At 44.6% G+C, this 19,491-nt stretch overlaps 1 protein-coding gene across 1 annotated transcript in view; it reads right to left on the reverse strand.

The window, feature by feature from the left end:
- Positions 1–337: 337 nt before the first annotated feature.
- Positions 338–19,491, reverse strand: part of ADAMTS15 (ADAM metallopeptidase with thrombospondin type 1 motif 15) — a 47,647-nt gene continuing 28,493 nt past the window's right edge. Inside the window, exons 4-8 of the mRNA XM_081889775.1 lie at positions 16,134–16,417; positions 14,004–14,181; positions 11,093–11,274; positions 9,725–9,900; positions 338–4,566 (exon numbers count right to left, since the gene is read on the reverse strand). Coding sequence (XP_081745901.1) covers positions 3,786–4,566; positions 9,725–9,900; positions 11,093–11,274; positions 14,004–14,181; positions 16,134–16,417 — 1,601 coding nt within the window. The 3' untranslated portion in view covers positions 338–3,785. The remainder of the gene's footprint in view (positions 4,567–9,724; positions 9,901–11,092; positions 11,275–14,003; positions 14,182–16,133; positions 16,418–19,491) is intronic.

A 19,491-nucleotide genomic window follows, 5' to 3' on the forward strand; every position in this document is an offset into this window, starting at 1 on the left:
CTTGCCTCCCAGCCTTACCCTACCTCATAGGGTTGTTGTGGGGATTTTAAAAGGGGGGAGAAAACCATGTGCTGCACCTTGAACCCCTTGGAGGAAAAGGTGGGGTAGAAATGTAATAAATAACTGGGTCTGATTTTAGAGTTCTGACCGATTTTTACCTTTTCTGTAGTGCGTGTCATGCACACCACTTGTAGGGTATCAGAATATAAACAGTATAGATAAATAGAATACAAACCTTTTGAAATCTGAAAGTTCGTAATATAGATTATAGAAGATGCAATGTGCCCTTCAGTGATTATATGTGCACCAGGACCCAAAAAACTGCACAACAGCCAGATTGTTTAAATACTTAAAGTTTTATTTTAGGTTTGCTATCCACACACAAACAGCAGAGACCAACACATAGTATACATGGTATACACAAAGCAGCCAGTACAATAGGCATTTCCATCCTTTTGCTGTATATCTTGCAAAAGAATCATATCTTTAACAAAAATTAAAAGCCCCTCCCTTCCCAAACACACTGCAATGGGCAAGGATGTCAGTGCTGCATAGTTGATGGAAACCAACCGTTTTGATAAAGGGAAGCCTTTGAAGCTATCAAAGGCTGGATTACTGGGCATGGCAGAAGACAACAGTTAAAAAAAAAACCAACACAAATTAAAATGCATTTTCAGAGAAGTCAGAAAGTCAGTTTGAAGTCTGTACAAGTCACAGATGTGATATCTGCATTACAGAATTAAGAGCACATCCTTCTGTCTCCCCCAGAGAGCTGTAGTTCTGCAAAAGGGTGAGATTTCTATTCGAGACTCCTCTACGCCAAACTACACCATTGCAAGTAAATTTGCAAGGTGTACTAACCCATTATACCACATGTAGCTCTGCTACTCCTTTGTGGTTCTTTTCCTTACTCTTCACTGGCAGACAGGCAAGCAACTACTTGCAAGCCTGGTAAAACTGATATAAATGCAATGTACACCTGTGGTGTACAAAGACCTAAAGCCTAAGGTAAGGTACATGTGGCCTCTCAATGTTATTGGCCCCCTATCTGTGACTATCCTTGGCCACTGGCTAAGCTGGCTGGGACTGATAGAGTCCATCAACATCTGGAGTACTACAGGTTCCCCATCTCTGTCATCTAGAGCTGTACTAATATGTTTTGAGAGGTGTAACTGGTTGCCCACAGGGACAGCCAGGTCTAGAATTTTGAGGGCCTAGCTCTAGAACTTTGGCCACATGGTGCTTTTAGAGAAGAATGTCAACTGAAACCATTTTGCCCCACCCAGTGACTTTCCCAATGTCCTCCATGTTGTAAATATATATATACCTGATACTTTCACAATTTTTTTCTTCTCAGCATCTTTAGAAGAAAATAAATATACCCAGAAGTTCTGATCCCATTCTCAAGTTCTTTGTCTATCGCTGCAGATCTCTTAGTTTCAATGGAACACACCAAGCGTGTGAGGACAAGCAGAATATCAGGCCCAGCGACCTGAATTCACAACCTCTCTTAATATATAATTCCATTTTACAACCTTGTAAACAATCGGTTAAGGAAGAAGTGGGAATGCCACTGTTTTTAGTCAACAGAAATCCCCATCCCCAAATACCATAGAATCAGCACCATTTTGAAATCAAGAGTGCCTCTATTTGCTACATGTGGCAGAGAAACAAACAAAGTGGAAGGGACTCTATCAAGATGATGAAGGGTATGGAAACGAAGCCTTATGAGGAACACTCCCATGAGGGAGTTGGGCATGTTTAACTTGGAGGTGACTGGGAGGTGATATGATAGCCGTTTAGATATTTGAAGATGGCTGACTATCACATGGGAGAGGGAGCCAGCTAATTTTCTCCTGCTCCAGAGAGGAGGACCTGAACCAATTGATTCAAATGATAAGAAAGGTGATTCCAACTAAACCTCTGGTGCTAAGAGCTGTTCAGCAGTGGAATGGGCCACCTGGGAACATGGTGGATTCTCCTTCATTGAAGGTTCTTAAACAGAAGTGGAGGTGGGGCTATCTGTCAGGGATCCTTTCACTGTGGTTGCTGCATTGCAGCAGGCTGGACTAGATGAACCTTGGGGGTACCTTCCAACTCTACAATGCTATGAAAGCTATTGACCACCTTACATCCAATGAAAATAACTTGGAGAGAAAGGTGGTGTTGATTCACCCATTTGCAGACACATGAAAAGGCACTAGCAGAGTTGAACTGAAGGGCATAGACATGGATGGGCAAAAGGCAGGTTGACTGGGAGATCTCTGGCTGATTTGCTGTTTAACAGCAGCAGCATTTTTTTATTGGGGGGGGGACAACGACTGCCATTCCCTAGAATTTCAAACCAGGGCTTCTCCCAGTCCAATTTGGAGTTGCCAGGGATTGAACCTGGGACCTTCCGCATGCCAAGCTATGGCCTCTCGTCTCATGGTGGGAACAAGCACGCGATTCTCACTATAAGGGAACAACCATAGCATTACTGCCTGGAGAGTTAAAGACGAAAACCTTAAGGTGCAATATCACACTAATAAGCTCCAGATATCAGAAGTGGAGTAATGGGGACCACCTCTTCAGTATATCCTTAGTATAACGGTTAACTTAGCCCCAGGCATCAAAGCAGCTGTAAATATCCACCTGACCGTATGATTTCCCCCTTCCCTGCAAATTGTTCAAGTAGCACACAAGGATGGCTGCAGGAAACTCAGTTTGGCCCTTAAAGATTTTTCATGCACAGCACAAAGTCAGCTTGGCAAATATCCAGAGCACTTCAGAGAAAGAGGCGTTCAGATTCACAGGTATTTTGCAGAGGCTTACTGCGATCTCTGGAAATACTCATAATACAGCAATGAATTTGGAAGAGGTGTGGCTTATTAATAACTCCTAAGAAGAGAAGAATCTGGGTTTTCTCACTCCATTGTGCATGTGTTGGAGAGATAAAATGCCCCCTCAAACTGCTATAGGGGTTGTTCCAAGGGAAATAGGCAACAAACAAATGGTTTACTTCAACCAAGAAAGACAAAAAAAGAGTAGAAAAAGAGGTCAAGCACCATTTAAACCTACACGTTTGGCCCGTAAACATGAACAGAAGTAAAGCAACCCATCCATCGTCAGCCCTGCACAGAAGCCGGAAAGCAACAAGGGGGTGGGAATTTCTAGAGACCCACAACGCATCAGGGCTGGTCGGCCTTGGAGGTACCTTACTGTACCGGTTGGAAAGCCTTGCATTTTGCTGTGGGTGCAATGGTAATCCCTTATGGTCCTTTACAATGGGAGGGTGTTGGGGTGATGGGTCCCCAATAGGAGATGACCCCTTTATATTTTGGAATAGGCTGGGGCCATGACTCTAAGGAACGGCCGCCATTGTCTCTGGTCCATCTTGGACGGCAATTTCTCTCAATCTCCGATCTTGCCTTTCTACTTCATGACTGCAGGTTGCACCATGCGAGGCAGAGATTGGGTGGTTTGGCAGCTTCGAGGTAGTTGTTTATTCCTGCTTCACCACTGAGCGCCCAGATCGTCAAACCCTCCTACTCAGCCCCTTCTCATTGGCACTCTCCCTTGCTTGCTCTCATTCTCTCTCTCTTTTGGCCCATTCAGAATCCTTTAGTTCGTCCAAATGCACTATGTAACAGATCCCACTCCACTCAGTCGACTCCCTTTTCCCTCCTTCCCTCCCCCCGGAGGCTATTTTTGTTTCTTTTTTTTTTTTACACTTTCAGCCACTTGATCGTCAAGAGCCAGAATTATGCTCATTAGGCCTTGGTCAATACAAGGGTCCAGCCCGGTCAGCACGGCCTCAGGGTGCAAAAGTCCAGCTCCTGTGGCTTCTTCCTGAGGTTGCAGCGGTCGCGGGGCAGCAGGACGGCCCCCCTGCCCATGCACTTCAGCATGCGTCGCTTGAAACCCCGGCCACATGTTTTCGAGCACGGCGACCAGGAGGAGGCCTCCCACACCGGGCAGGGGTCCCCACATATCCTGATGTCAGTAGGCCGCTGAGTGGCATCACACGCAGAGGCCGCCTGGCCAAGGGCATCACGACACTGCACCATGCGCTTCTGAAGCCCATTGCCACAGGTGACCGAGCAGTCCTCCCAGCTGGTGGTGGCCCACTTGTAAGAGGGGCGTTTGTAATCCGGTCTGCCAGGATCAAGGCGGTTGGAGAGGGTGAGGATGCTGTTGGTGAGGACTGGTGGGCGCTTCCCATCTTTGCGGTATGAGGACTTGTCCTCCCTGCTTTCTTTGGGCAAGTAGAAAGAGTAGCGGACCCGAGGCGGGGTCATCTTCCCCACGGACAACACTTCCACCGTCAACGGTTCCTGGATGGGCATAAAGGCTTGGAGGCTCTCCACAGCTGTCCCGGTTCCACTATAGCGCAACACACTCCCCTTGACCATCAGGTCCCTCTCGACTGCCGAGACGATGAAATGCCCATTCAGGAGGTATTTGCCGTGCCCGTTTTTCACAGCCAGGTAGTTGTCATCACTGACCAAGCCCTTGTAGCCCCGCTGCCGGATGTCAATGCTGGAAGCTCCTGCTGGGATGAGCACCACAAAGTTGTAGCCATGCCTGGATGAGAAGGGGGGGAGAGAGAGATTAGATGTGATACAAGTTAGCAAGTTCGAGAGGGAGGTACTGGATATAACAAACTTATCATTTGGCCTGACCCCGGCACCGACAGACGAGGAACAAGCACTTGGAGCAGTCGGTGGAAAAGAAGCCCAGTAACGAAATGTCTCTGCAACTTCTGAGTTGGAACTGTAATGGTCTGAACCACCCTCGAAAAAGAGGTCAAGTGTTTCATATATTAAAGAAAGAACATTTAGATGTAATATGTCTGCAAGAAACCCACATTGCCAGGATACACAGAAAATTGCTGATAAACAAGAGACTAGGACTGGAATTCATTTCGTCAGACAAAGTTAAGAAAAGAGGGGTAGTGATGTATGTTAAAGAAAGATTAGAACCAAAAATGATTTTTAAGGATGAACAAGGAAGATATCTGGCAGTGGAAATTCAAATACATGGAGAAAAGATCTTGATCGTAGGAGTTTATGCACCTAATGAGGGGAAGGCAGAGTTCTTCAAGAAGTTGCATGAGACTTTAATGGACCACATGGACTCTAAAATCATAATGATGGGCGATATGAATGGAGTCGTCTCCACAAATATGGACAAAGCGCAAAGACAAACAATCTCTAAAGATGGGAGATTACCAAAGACCTTTTTCGAACTGACTGACACCATGGACTTGATTGATATTTGGAGAACAAGGAACCCCCTGGAAAGAGAGGGGACCTTCTTCTCTGAAGCAAAGATGACGTGGACCAGGATTGACCAAATATGGATCTCTAGCAATCTGGCACCAAGGGTTAAAAAAACAGAAATCTGCCCAAAAACCTGCTCCGACCATAATGCAATAAGGATGGACATGAAACTGACAACAGCTGGAAACTTCAGATGGAGAATGAATGACACCCTACTTGGAGATGAAGCTATTTACAAAAAGGCCCAAAAGACATTGAAAGACTACTTCGAGGTGAATTTAAGATCAAATGTGGAAAGAAGAATAGTGTGGGATGCTAGCAAGGCCGTGATGCGTGGTTTCCTAATTCAGCAAAATTCTATAAAAAGGAAAAAACAGAATGAGAGGAAAGAAAAAAATTGGGAACAAATGAAAGAAGGAGAAAAGAAGCTGAGATCCAAACCTAAGTCTCAAGAGATTTTAAGAGAAATAAAGTACCATCAGACTCAGTATATGGAATTGATAAATCAAGAAATAGAATGGAAAATAAAACAAATGAGGCAAAAGACTTTTGAGTCAGCAGATAAATGTGGGAAACTGCTGTCATGGCAACTGAAAAAGAGGCAAAAGTTGAACACGGTAACATCCCTCGAGGTAGATGGGAAATTCATTAGTAAACCAAATGAGATCAGTAATTGTTTTCAAAGTTTTTTTAAAAAACTATATGCACAAGGGCCAAAGCATGAACAAGAGATAGAAGAATTTATAAAAAAATATGGACTTCCAAAGATCACCGAAAATAATAAAAGGATTTTGAATGAGAAAATCACAGACCAAGAAATAGAGGGTGCCATCCAGGGTATGCAATTGGGGAAATCACCAGGACCAGATGGATTGACCGCGAGGTACTACAAAGCACTCAAGGAATGGCTAATACAACCATTGAAAGAAGTGTGCAATCAAATCTTGGAGGGGAAAAAGGCTCCTGAATTGTGGAAGCAAGCATTCATCTCACTCATACCGAAAACAGAAACTGAGAAGCACCAAGTTAAGAACTACCGCCCTATCTCACTTTTAAATGTGGATTATAAAATTTTTGCAGACATTTTAGCAAAAAGATTGAAAAAAGTGCTATTGGACGAGATTCATAAAGACCAAACAGGCTTTCTCCCAGGGAGACATATGTCAGATAATGTGAGGAACATTATAGACATTTTGGAGCTCTTAGAGACGAATATAAACAGAAAAGCAGTTTTGATCTTTGTGGACGCGGAGAAAGCCTTTGACAACATTTGTTGGAGTTTTATGAAGAAGAATCTCCAAGGGATGGGGGTAGGCCAAAAATTTGAAAATGGTATAGGTGCAATATATTCTGAGCAAAAGGCTAAACTAATTGTGAACGGTATGGTGATGGATGAGATTCCAATAGAAAAAGGGACACAACAGGGATGCCCAATATCCCCCCTATTGTTTATATCGGTCCTGGAGGTATTGTTAAACATGATTAGAAGAGACCAGCTGGTGGAAGGGATACAGCTCGGAGCTAAACATTATAAGTTAAGAGCATTTGCAGATGATTTAGTTTTGACCTTGTAAAAACCAGAAGCCAGTACAAAAAGGGTATTGGAGCTTATTGAAAAATTTGGTCAAGTGGCAGGTTTTAAATTAAACAAACAGAAGACAAAGGTGTTGGGAAAAAATCTAACAATGGAGGAAAAAGATAGTTTCCAAAGGGAAACGGGTTTGGAAATAACAAAAAAAGTGAAATATCTGGGGGTAAACTTAACATCTAAGAATATGAATTTGTTTAAAGATAATTATGAGAAATGTTGGTTGGAAGTGAAGAAAGATCTTGACATTTGGTCTAGGCTAAGACTCTCCTTGTTAGGCCGAATTGCTGTTATTAAGATGAACGTATTGCCGAGATTGTTGTTTTTGTTTCAGACACTGCAAATTTTGGACAAGATGGACTGTTTCAAGAAGTGGCAGAAAGACATATCTAATTTTGTCTGGCAGGGCAAAAAACCCAGAATAAAATTTAAGATTTTGACTGACTCAAAGGATAGAGGGGGCTTTGCCCTGCCGGACTTAAGACTTTATTATGAGGCAGCAGCTTTTTGCTGGCTGAAACAATGGCTACTTCTTGACAATACAGATATCTTGGATTTGGAGGGATATGATAACAACTTCGGCTGGCATGCATATTTGTGGTATGACAAGGTAAAGGTTCATAGTGGCTTTAAAAATCATATTGTCAGAAAAGCACTATACAATGTGTGGAATCGTTATAAAGACTTGTTGGAGAATAAAACCCCCAGGTGGTTGTCACCCATGGAAGCCAAGGCGGTAAAAAAACTTAATATGGAATCAGATTGGCCAAAATATTATGAAATTATAGAATACGGTGGTGAAAAGCCTAAATTACAGAGTTTTGAGAAACTAAAATCTAAAGTTCGAGACTGGTTACATTATCGTCAGATTAATGAGATGTTTAAGCAAGACAGGAGACTGGGTTTTCAGAAGGAGAGGTCAAAGTTAGAAATAGAGCTATTGGAATCCAATACTAAGAATTTGTCTAAAATGTATAATTTGCTGCTGAAATGGAACACTCAAGATGAAACAGTAAAGTCAGCAATGATTAAGTGGGCACAAGATATCGGACATGATATTATGTTTGCGGACTGGGAACAGTTATGGACCACAGGCATTAAATTTACGGCATGTAGTGCCTTAAAAGAGAATATAATGAAAATGATCTATAGGTGGTACATGACCCCAGTCAAGCTTGCAAAGATATATCATTTGCCCAATAACAAGTGCTGGAAGTGTAATGAATGTGAAGGAACTTTTTATCATCTTTGGTGGACCTGTCCAAGAATTAAGGCCTCTTGGGAAATGATCTACAATGAAATTAAGAAGGTCCTAAAGTGGACATTTATAAAGAAGCCGGAGGCCTTTCTCCTGGGCATGGTCGATCAAACGATTCCAAAGAAAGACAGAACTTTTTTTATGTACGCAACCACGGCAGCAAGAATTCTTCTAGCAAAGTATTGGAAGACTCAAGAGCTACCTACTCTGGAAGAATGGCAGATCAAGGTGATTGAATATATGGGACTAGCAGAGATGACCGGCAGAATCCGTGACCAGAGGAGAGAGACGGTGGAAGAGGACTGGAAAAAATTTAAAGTGTATCTTAAGAACTTTTGCAAAATTTTGGAAGGATAAGATGTCAAGGGTTGTGAAATTAGAGAATTATAGTTGTTAAAGTCTAAACTTAAGAAAATTTAAAGAAAGTTGTTGTTTTAAAATTGAAAGAAGGATTGCTAAAAGCTAATTTAAAAACAAGGGTGCAGTGAAGGGAAGGTTCGGGGAAGTAATGTATGTTTGTTTGTATGTCTTTTTTCTCTTTTTGTTTTCTTTTCTGTTTTCTATGTTGTTAAAATTAATAAAAATTTATTTAAAAAAAAATACAAGTTAGCAAGTTCGCACAGCATAGGGCTTGCATGGAGTGCAGAATTCAGTCTCAGAACATCTCAGGATGGAAGCTTTTGAGCCAGTTGGGCCCAGAATTAGCAACAGCATCCTCAAGCAGTTGATGGGAAGCCTACTGTGAGCCTTTGGTGTCAGGAGGGTGACACCACACATTTAGAGCACTATTATACTACTTTAAACAGTCATGGCTCCTTCCCACTCAAAGTATCCTGAGAACTGTCCTTAGTTAATGGTGCTGAGAGTTGTTCGGAGACCCCATCACAGAGCTGCCATTCCCAGAGTGGTTTAACAATCAATCCCTCTTTGCGGGGAACTCTGGGAACTGCAACTCTGGGAGGGAAATAGAGGGCATCAGCTGAAACTGGCTTTGAAACCAGCACTTCCCTTCTAAACTAGATGTCAATAGTCATTTTACAACATAAATTGCGCCATCTCTAAGAAAGCTTCAAATAAACATACAGAAGATGTCTTGAGCTGGGCAGCAATAGTAGCCAATGTGGCTTTGCAACTCCCACCATCCCTGACTGGATGCAACTGGTGGGAGCCCATAGCATCTCCTCACCAATCCCCACTCTAAATGTTGATACTTATTCTCTGTTATTGAAATCTAGCCTTCTATGGTCTGAATCAGACATTTGTTGGGTGTAGCTCTGTAATGTCTACAGAAAGCCCCCCAGGATCGCAAGCAGGGCTCTTTCCCAACACTTTCCCACAGCTCAGGGGCAGAGCATCTGCTTTGCATGCAGAAGGTCTCAGATTCAATCCCTGGCATCTCTGGTTAGGGCTTGGAGAGCTGCTGCCAGTCAGTGTTGACATCCCTGAGCTAGATGGACCTATGGTGAGACATGACATAAGGTGGTTTTCTACATTGCATGCCAGAGGTCTGACCTCAGACTTTCTGCACGCAAACTGGGTGCTGCCTCACTTAGCTGTGTCTGCATTCCTCTCTCTGGAAGCAGGCAGAGGTTTTTTAAAAAGAAGCTCACTTACATGGGTTTGGTGAACAAGCCAGAGACCTTCTTGCAGGTCTTGTTGTCTCCACCACACACGCCACATTTGTCATACTTCTTTTTGGAGCCCAGTCTCCCATCGCATCCAGCCTTGATACATTTGCCCTGGACACACAGCGAAGTGGAATCTGGAGAACATGGCGTGCCATCCACCACCTGGGCAGATAAAAGTACACACTTATTCATGCAATGCACAGTTAAACTATGGAACTCATTGCCACAGGAGGCAGTGGTGGCCACCAACCTAGTGGCAGTTAAAAAAATGAATTAGACAAATGCATGGAGGAGAGGGCTAGGAATGCCTACTAGCCATGCTCTACCTCCTGGTTGGGGGCACCAATGCTTCTGAAGACCAGTTGCTGGAAATCACAGGCGGGGAGAGAGAGCTCTTGTGCTCTGGTCCTACATGTGGGTTTCCCATAGACATCTGGTTGGAAGGCAGGTATATACTCCCCTTGAAAGAATGGCACCATGACCAGAACTAGTCCTGAACAATAGCAGAGCCCAATGCACACTTGTACTGGAATGCAGAATGCCGATCTTCCACCCATGAAGATGGAATAGTTTGGGACACACGCTTTATGTTGTGTTTGCATCCCAGTATGGCTATACCAAATGTGTGGGGTTAAGGGCAAGTGAAGCATCGCTAGGTTGTGGGTAAGGTAAAGGTAAAGGGACCCCTGACCATTAGGTCCAGTCGTGACCGACTCTGGGGTTGCGGCGCTCATCTCGCTTTATTGGCTCAGGGAGCCAGCGTACAGCTTCTGGGTTATGTGGCCAGCATGACTAAGCCGCTTCTGGCGGACCAGAGCAGCGCACGGAAACGCCATTTACCTTCCCGACGGAGTGGTACTTATTTATCTACTTGCACTTTGGCATGCTTTCAAACTGCTAGGTGGGCAGGAGCTGGGACCAAACAATGGGAGCTCACCCCGTCGTGGGGATTTGAACCGCCGACCTTCTGATCAGCAAGCCCTAGGCTCTGTGGTTTAGACCACAGTGTATGAGTGTATGATTCACGCAAATCCAGATTACAATCCACATCATTCAGTTGATTCCAGAACACCTCCATTTAGCTCAACGGGGGAAGTTTATTTATATTTCAAGTAACATTTAATTAAAACAACCTCATATGTTCTTTCTCTGACGACGGTTCTTTCCAGTTATTAATTCTCATTGGTTCTTAGTTGAAAGTTTGCAGAAACACATTATCGCTGATTAAATTTTGCACTGCATATCACTCCCCTTCCATCCCCACTGAAGCCAACTCTGCAAACAGCTTTTGCCCCCACATCGGTCTTCCTATCCCAATTTACCAAAGAGACCACGGTTTGGGATCCCAGCTCACCTTTGGAGCCAAGACGTAGAAGTACCCGGTTCCATTCGCTCTGCAGATCAGCTTACACTTGTCACGAGGAGACACTCCGGAATACTTGGGGACCCAAGAGACTGTGGCCGTGAGCCGGTTTGTGCTGTGGTTGTAGCCATTGAAAGCCTCGCACTGCTCTTCCCGAAAGCTCTTCCCGGGGACTGTGTGAAAACAATTTCATGCAGTTAAAAAAAGAAAAAGAAACAACCCTTTGGGGCTGATTCACACATTCAAACAAGTTATCAGGTTATGCCATTATGTAGCGACTCTCCACTGAGTGTCAGAGCCATCCCCAGTGTTTGACGTGCTATTTCACATGCCATGTCTATTTCACACATGCTCACGATTGCAGACAGTAGTTGAGAAAACTCTTTGAGGCCTGTGGCCCTCCAGATGTGGTTAAACTACAATACCCATCATCTCTGGCTATTGCTATTGCTTGCTTGGGCTGATGGGAGCTGGAGTTGTCCAAAGGAACAAAGGAAGCTTGCCTTATATTAACTCAGACTGTTGGTCTATTGGGTTTAGTATTGCCTATACAGCTCTCCAGGGCTTCAGGCAGAAGAGTTTCCAGCCCAGCCTGGAGTCTCCAGGGGTTGAACCTGGGTCCTTCTGCATGCAAAGCAGATGCTCCATCACCTTCCCTGCCCCCTGATTTAGGGTCTCCTCCAAGTGACCATTGTTTTGAAGAAGGCAGGTCACTTTGCTGCATGCATTATATGATGCAGGTTACACTTGAAGGAGGGCCAAAGTCTCATAAAAGAAGCATGTTGTATAAATGAGTTTACATAGGCAGATCAGGGATACAAGAACCTGTTGCCCTCCAGGTAAAGTTGGATTCCAGCTCCCATCAGCCCCAGACAGCGTGGCCCAATGGTCAGAGTCTGGTATTTAAGGTACAGTTTGGAATGACTGCAGGGGACCAACAAAGTACAGTGGTACCTCAGGTTACATACGCTTCAGGTTACAGACTCCGCTAACCCAGAAATAGTGCTTCAGGTTAAGAACTTTGCTTCAGGGGGGCAATAGGTGGCGCATTGGAAGATGGCCAACAATAACATCTCTCCGACCCACACAAGGTAATTAAGAGGCTGCTATGGGAAGTATGCAGTCTTCCCGACCCCCCAAGGAGATGGGGGGGACCTGCCTTGCCAGCGGTGTCCATAATGCACCCCCAGATTCGAAAGAAGGGGGTGCCGGTCACTTGGCACCAGCCCTCGGTGAAGTCGGCTCTTCCTGACGCTGTCTCCAATCTGCATGTGCTGGTTCGCTTTAGCTCGAAAATATAATTGGAAATATATAATTGAAAAGAAGCTAAAGCACATACATCAAGCAAAGTTCGGGAGATAAGACTGCTGATTAATGGATCTCTGGGATCGGAGTGGCGGTGCGGGACAAATAAATCAAGTGATGAAGCGCCATTAAGAGACTGGTATGTCTGGAGTGAAGAAGGGGGATGGAGGAAAAAACTTTTCTTTTCTTTGCCTAATGTGAGTATTAATAACCCTCCACCCCAAAGAAAGAAGAAACGCCGTATTTTATTTATCACAAGCAGGAATTTAAAAACTGGGGGGGGGGGGAATTAAAGATCAAAGAGAGGATTGGTAAATATCGGAGAATGGAAAAATTCTATGACGCAGTTTTAAATGGCGTCTCGCAAGACAGGCTTGTCTAAGAAAGACGGGGGGAGGAGGACCAGGATTATTGGAATGTGAATGATGATTGGAATGCGATCTTATCCTGGCAGAGCCCTCTTTGAGATATCTGACAAGCCTGGGAAAACTAAAGGGCAGACTGAAGATAAACTTTTGAAGGAGGAGGGGAATGGCAGCTGTCCCTATGAGATATGACTTGTGGAGTGTGCAAAACCCACACAGACGATGTTTGCTTCCAACCTGCTTGTGAAGATTATCAGAGATCGCAAAGAAAGGAATATATGACAACAACAAGAAGATGAAGAAAGTAATAAAGAGACTATCTGGACAAAACTGGATAAAACTGTTTAATTAAAGCAGTAATAGAAGTGATGTTCGGACCCTCGTTCGGAGCTTGATGTATGGGTACCCCCAACAAAATTTAAAAATCTGGCTGTATAATTTGGAATTAATGTGATTTGAAACAATGTGATTTGATTGGCCTGTTAATAAAAATTATGTTTAAAAAAAAAAGAACTTTGCTTCAGGATGAGAACAGAAATCGTGCTCCAGCGGCGCAGCAGCAGGAGGAGGCCCCATTAGCTAAAGTGGTGCTTCAGGTTAAGAACAGTTTCAGGTTAAGAACGGACCTCCGGAACGAATTAAGTACTCAACCCGAGGTACCACTGTACTGAGTTTTGACATTGTTATAATTCAGCTACTGTTGGGGGAATATTGGAAAACTAATAAAAATTTATTTGGAAAAAATAGCACTGAGTTTCATTTCCCATATATTTTTAATATGAGAAATCATATACTATATGTTTGCTTTTACTATATCCTGCTCTTGTGATTTATTTCCCCCCAGAAGTCTCTCATCCAGGATTTGCCTGTCTCATCATCTGCTGAGATTCATCGGTGCTTCAGCCTCAGATATTTATTAACTATTATTATTATTACTGAATCACTCTTCTTCAAGCATAGCGCAACAAACATGCACAACAAAATTAAATAAGTAATTAAAACAACTGCAAATTGAGAATATGCATAAAGCAACAGTCACAAAAAGTTCAGTCCACACGTTGCTGTCCAGTGACAGGCATTGCCAATCATCTGGTGGCGGCGGCGGCAGAAGCTGGTGCAGGTGGCAAGAAGATGCTCCAAAACCATTCACTGGCTCCACCCAAGCTGCAGCCTCAGATGGTCTCAGACCATTCACTGGCTCTCAGCCAGGCCCACCCCTTTGCAAAGCTCACCTGAATCAGAGCAGGGGTCCAGACTGCAGGAGCGGTACTTCACTCTCACTCCTTCACAGTACTTCCCTTCGTTGGCAGGGGGCGGGTTGTTGCATTCCCGCTTTGCCAGCTGGACTCCTCCACCACAGGTCCGAGAGCACTGGCCGTAGGGTGCCCATTTCCCCCAGTTGCCATCCACCTGCCAAGGCACACCGCAGAGAGGCAGACATGAAACCCACAGCCAACATTGCAGCTTAATTATATTCATCACATTTCTACTTAGGATTTATCACTAGCCTTGATAAAAACAGCAACAACAACATGAACTTTGTATGCCATGGTTTGCTCAAGCCATGTTAGGCAAGAAAAGGCTATCTTTTGAGCATGTGCAAAACACCCTTCTCTGTAGTCAGTAGCTTCAATAATATTATCTCCTGCTCTGCAAGCAAAGGACAAGAAAGCAAGCCGGCAAGCAATTAATCAAGTCAGTTGCTCATGCAGTGCCCAACAATTCAGTCTTGCATTGTATTGATGGGTAGCCTGTGGCCCCCTTTAGATGTCAGACTCCAACTCCCAACAGACGCAGCCAGCACAACCAATGACCAGGGGATGATGGGAGTTGTAGTCTAGCAACACCTGGAGAGCCACAAATTCCCCATCCCTGGTCCAGATATGGCCACACTTGTGGATGACATGACATGCAGTGCTATTTTTCTTGAAAAAGAGGTGCCAGAACTCATCATGAACACCTGATAGGTGCTGGAACTGAGTGAAAAGGCCCTGATGACATGCAATTATGAAAATTCATTATGTAATTAAATCAATATGCAATTAATTTAAACCCTTGCGGTGGGCTAAAATAGTACTCTGGTACTCTGGATGATGGTGCTGGTGCAATCATTGTACAGTGGTACCTTGGCTTACGAACTTAATCCATTCCGGAAGTCCGTTCTTAAATCAAAGCGTTCTTAAACCAAGGCGTGCTTTCCCATAGCAACGGGGGACTCAATTTACAAATGGAACACACTCAACAGGAAGCAGAACATGTTCTGCTTCCAAGGCAAAGTTCACAAACCAAAATACCTACTTCCGGGTTTGCAGTGTTCTTAATCCAAGTTGTTCATAAACCAAGCTGTTCTTAAACCAAGTACCACTGTAAAAGTCTGTAGATGGCAAACATCCTCTCCAGTAGCACCCCTTCTTCCTCACACAAGAGGCAATGCCTCTTCTGATGCCTGCCTGCTAAGGCACAAGCATGCAACACTGCTTTCTGCTCAGAAGCTGTTTTTATTCCAATGCAAATGTGACCAGTTGATCCATCAACCAATCTGCTTCAACCTTAATTGTGTGCCCCTCCAACAAAAATAAGGCACATGCAACGTGGAGCAAGGATAGAGATCAGCACTGAGCAAATTGCAATCTGCTCTCGCTGCTAAGCATCCCAAACATACAATGGCCCAAAAAAACAACCAGTGGAAAGAAAAGGGATAGGTTTCTAGCATCACTACCTCTGGGGAACCCCTTCATGCAGAACTCGTGAACTCCTTGATTCTGTGCAAGCATGCAGTTAATACTGGGTGGAGAATTCAGCGCTTTGAGAAGCTCAGCTTTTAGGGTTTGTTTTGTTTTGTTTGTTTGTTTGTTTAAAGCAAGTTTCTAGCTGTTACGCCTGTAAAAGAGGAAGCGTGTCAGTGATGGCCGGTGAAATCTCAGAAGGCTGTCAAAGATTCAAATTCTCTAAAGCCCTCGGCTTAGTCAATGGAAGAGGTTGAGATGCGTTTCACACATCTGTTTCATTTACATGATTTAGAGCTTTGTAACGCATAAGTCTAGACCAGGGGTCAGCAAACTTTTTCAGCAGGGGGCCGGTCCACTGTCCCTCAGACCTTGTGGGGGGCCGGACTATATTTTGAAGGGAAAAAATGAATTCCTATGCCCCGTAAATAACCTAGAGATGCATTTTAAATAAAAAGGACACATTCTACTCATGTAAAAACACACTGATTCCCAGACCATCCGCGGGACGGATTAAGATGGCGATTGGGCCAGATCCGGCCCCCGGGCCTTAGTTTGCATACCCATGGTCTAGACCTCCACAGATATCAGCCCTCCCCAAGCCACATCCTCAGTACGGAGCCAACAGGTACTCACCCGGTACTTACTGATGTTATGCCTCTCGACACAGACACCCTTCAGGCAGAACCTCCCTTCTCCACAGCTGGTGCCATCCGCCCAAGGGAAATGGCGCGTCTGGCACATGATGTGTCCCCGTGCCTTCCCTGTGCACCACAGCTTGGTGCAGTACTGCATGTATGGGCAGGGCTTGGAGCCCATGCCAAAGGCCAGCTCACACTGCTGGTTGAGGTTGTAGTTGGAACCAGGGAGGTCTTCGGGCAGTGGGATGGGCTTGGTGGGTTCATCCAAGAGGCAGTCACCTGGAAGAGGGAGGGAGAGGAGGGAAACGGGGAGGGAGTCAGCAAAAGAGAGACTTCATAGATTTTGACAGCTTCCCCAAGCAAGTAAGTTGCCACATTTCTAAACAGTCTAGCTTTCTGCCGAACTCTGCTTACGCGTACACACAGCTCCATTGGATGTGTGTCGCAGATGTCGTACAGAACGGCTCCCAGAGGGACTGTAAAGAAGATCAGATGCACTTTCAACATGATCATGAGACCTGCGGATATATGGCGGTATATAAATTCAACAAATAATGGCAATCTTGATGATGATCAAGGGCTCTGCTAGTGTGGTGTAGTGGTTAAGAGCGGTAGTCTCGTAATCTGGGGAACCGGGTTCGCGTCTCCGCTCCTCCACATGCAGCTGCTGGGTGACTTTGGGCCATTCACACTTCTCTGAAGTCTCTCAGCCCCACTCACCTCACAGAGTGTTTGTTGTGGGGGAGGAAGGGAAAGGAGAATGTTAGCCGCTTTGAGACTCCTTCAGGTAGTGATAAAGAGGGATATCAAATCCAAACTCTTCTATACTGCCTTGGTCAGAATACCTGAACACTTGAAATACTATGTTCTGTTCTGGCGCCACAGTTTAAGAAGGATGTTGACAAGCTGGAAGCTGTGCAGAGGAGGGTGACCAAGATGGTCAAGGGTCTGGAAACCAAGCCTGATGAGGAACGTTTGAGGGAATTGGGTATGTTTAGCCTGGATGAGAGGAGAAATGCATAGGCATATTCCGATATCTCAAAGGCTGTCACGTGGAGGATGAAGCAAGCTTGTTTTCTCCTGCTCTGGAGGCTAGGACCTGAAGCAATGTATTGAAGTTAAAAGAAGGGAGATTCTGGCTAAACATCAGGAAGAGCTTTCTGACAGAAAGAGCTGTTCAGCAGCAGAATGGACTCCCTCAGAAGGTTGTGGACTTTCCTTCCTTGGAGGCAGATAAGCAGAGAGTCCCTTCCAACTCTGCAATTCTATGAAAAGAAGCCAGTGAGACATTCAAGACCAATGAATGTAAGTCAAAGGCTTTGTATCCAAATATGGTAAGAGTGGCTAATCTGTGGCCCTCCAGATGCTGTTGGACTCCAACTCCCATCAACCCCAGCCAGCCTGGCCAGTGGCCACAAGTGGTGGGAATTGCATCTGGAGGTTCCCCAGCTCTGCTCTGTGGGTGTTGTTCCAGGATGTGGTTTGAAGTCGCATGACACTAAGGCAGAGGTTCCCTCATGAGGAACCACCTGAGAACTCTAGGTACCTCTCCTTGAATTCCATTAAAGATGAGCTACAAAGGAAATAAATCAAGTGCATTTTAAAGGTGACAGTCCATATAGAACTTGCAGTCTCAGTCAAGGGAACTCTGCCCTAAATTGCAATACTAACTCAAATAAATAGATTGCTCAATCCAGAGACGGCCAGTTCCATCTTGAGATGAGTCTGTTTCTAAAAAAAAAATTCCCTGATTTTTTTTTATTTTTTTAAATGGCAAGCCTCGCATCGTCAAGAAGAAGTTTTGGGATTGTATGTCTCTCTGATGCCACAAAATCTCATGTTTTGAATCATCATCTACAAAATGGAGATGGTACAGACCTCGAAGGACTATACCATCTTACACCAGTAAACATAAATCGGAGCTGGCAGAAAAAGAGTCAGGGGAGCCAGCTCCCCATTCCCACTCACATGCACAGTCACCAAAGGCCAGACTGAGTTTTGTAAGGACAAGCCCAGCAAGGCCTTCCGTCCAGGAGCAAGTAAGACCTTCCTTTACTGCAGCACTTTCAACCAACTGGGTCTGCTAATACGCTTCCCCCCATCTGCTGATTGCTTACTTGTCCATTTTACTTTTATAACATTTAAAAAAATAAATAAATACATTATTATTTGATCTGGTGTTTTCTGACTTGCAGTACAGTGGTACCTCGGGTTACATACGCTTCAGGTGACATACGCTTCAGGTTACAGACTCCGCTAACCCAGAAATAGTACCTCAGGTTAAGAACTTTGCTTCAGGATGAGAACAGAAATCGTGCGGCGGCAGCAGGAGACCCCATTAGCTAAAGTGGTGCTTCAGGTTAAGAACAGTTTCAGGTTAAGAATGGACCTCTGGAACGAATTAAGTACTTAACCCGAGGTACCACTGTATTATATGGTATACTGCTTTGGACATCTGTATTGGGAGGGGATGTAAAAATCTCACGAATTAAATAGGAAGGCTTCAAAAACAGAGAAACAGAGCTGTCGTAACACAATTCGGGGGGTAGGGCATAACACAGCTGTTTCAGGCAGCATCCAGGTTTTGCATTTTCAAAGACTTGCAGCCCTCCCGGTATAAACTGTTTAACAAAGCCAGAGGAGCAGGCCAAGTCATCCGGATCAGTGCCTGATGACTCCAACCTTGGATGCAGTTGGACTGAAGCCTCTCCGACATCCCTGGTTCTCTAGGCCCATCATTTGCTGAGGCCTCATGCCTCACACTCATTAAAAGCAGCACCACACCACCATTTTGACTGTACAATAACATGGTAGTGATGTACTGAACTCACTGGAGAAGTTCCCCTAGCCCTGATAAAAGGTTTTGATTGACCGGCAATGTCTCAGAAGTTTTTTCTCAAGCAAGAACCTTCAGATTCACTTTAGGCAAAATCCTTTGGCAATTCTAAGCCCAGGTCACAGCAACTTTGTGCAATAAATAAAGGCTTCCTTCACCAGCTCTAGATTCCCAGCAGTGCTTGCAAGGAACAAAGGATGACACGCAAAGTGTACAGTTTGACCAACAATACGCATTCATATTTTCTGTGGGCCAAAGTCTGTAGAGATCTGCAGAACCCCTCTGGGAAATTTTGTTTGTCTTACTGAAATGGTTGGGTGCTCCAACTGAGCAGGAGACTCCAAAATCCATTGGGGGCTTTACTTGAGAATGAACCTCCAACATCCACCTCAAAATTACACTTTGGGCAAAATTCAGCGGCAGCTCTATAGAAAGGTGGTGCCTTATATGTCAATATTCCTGGCAGCTTCTGGCCAAACGGTGGTCTGGAGGCAGGAGGCAGAGAGAGACTTGCACT

The sequence above is a fragment of the Podarcis melisellensis genome, assembly GCF_964234715.1.
Source record: "Podarcis melisellensis genome assembly, chromosome: 15".
NCBI classification, from domain to species: domain Eukaryota; kingdom Metazoa; phylum Chordata; class Lepidosauria; order Squamata; family Lacertidae; genus Podarcis; species Podarcis melisellensis.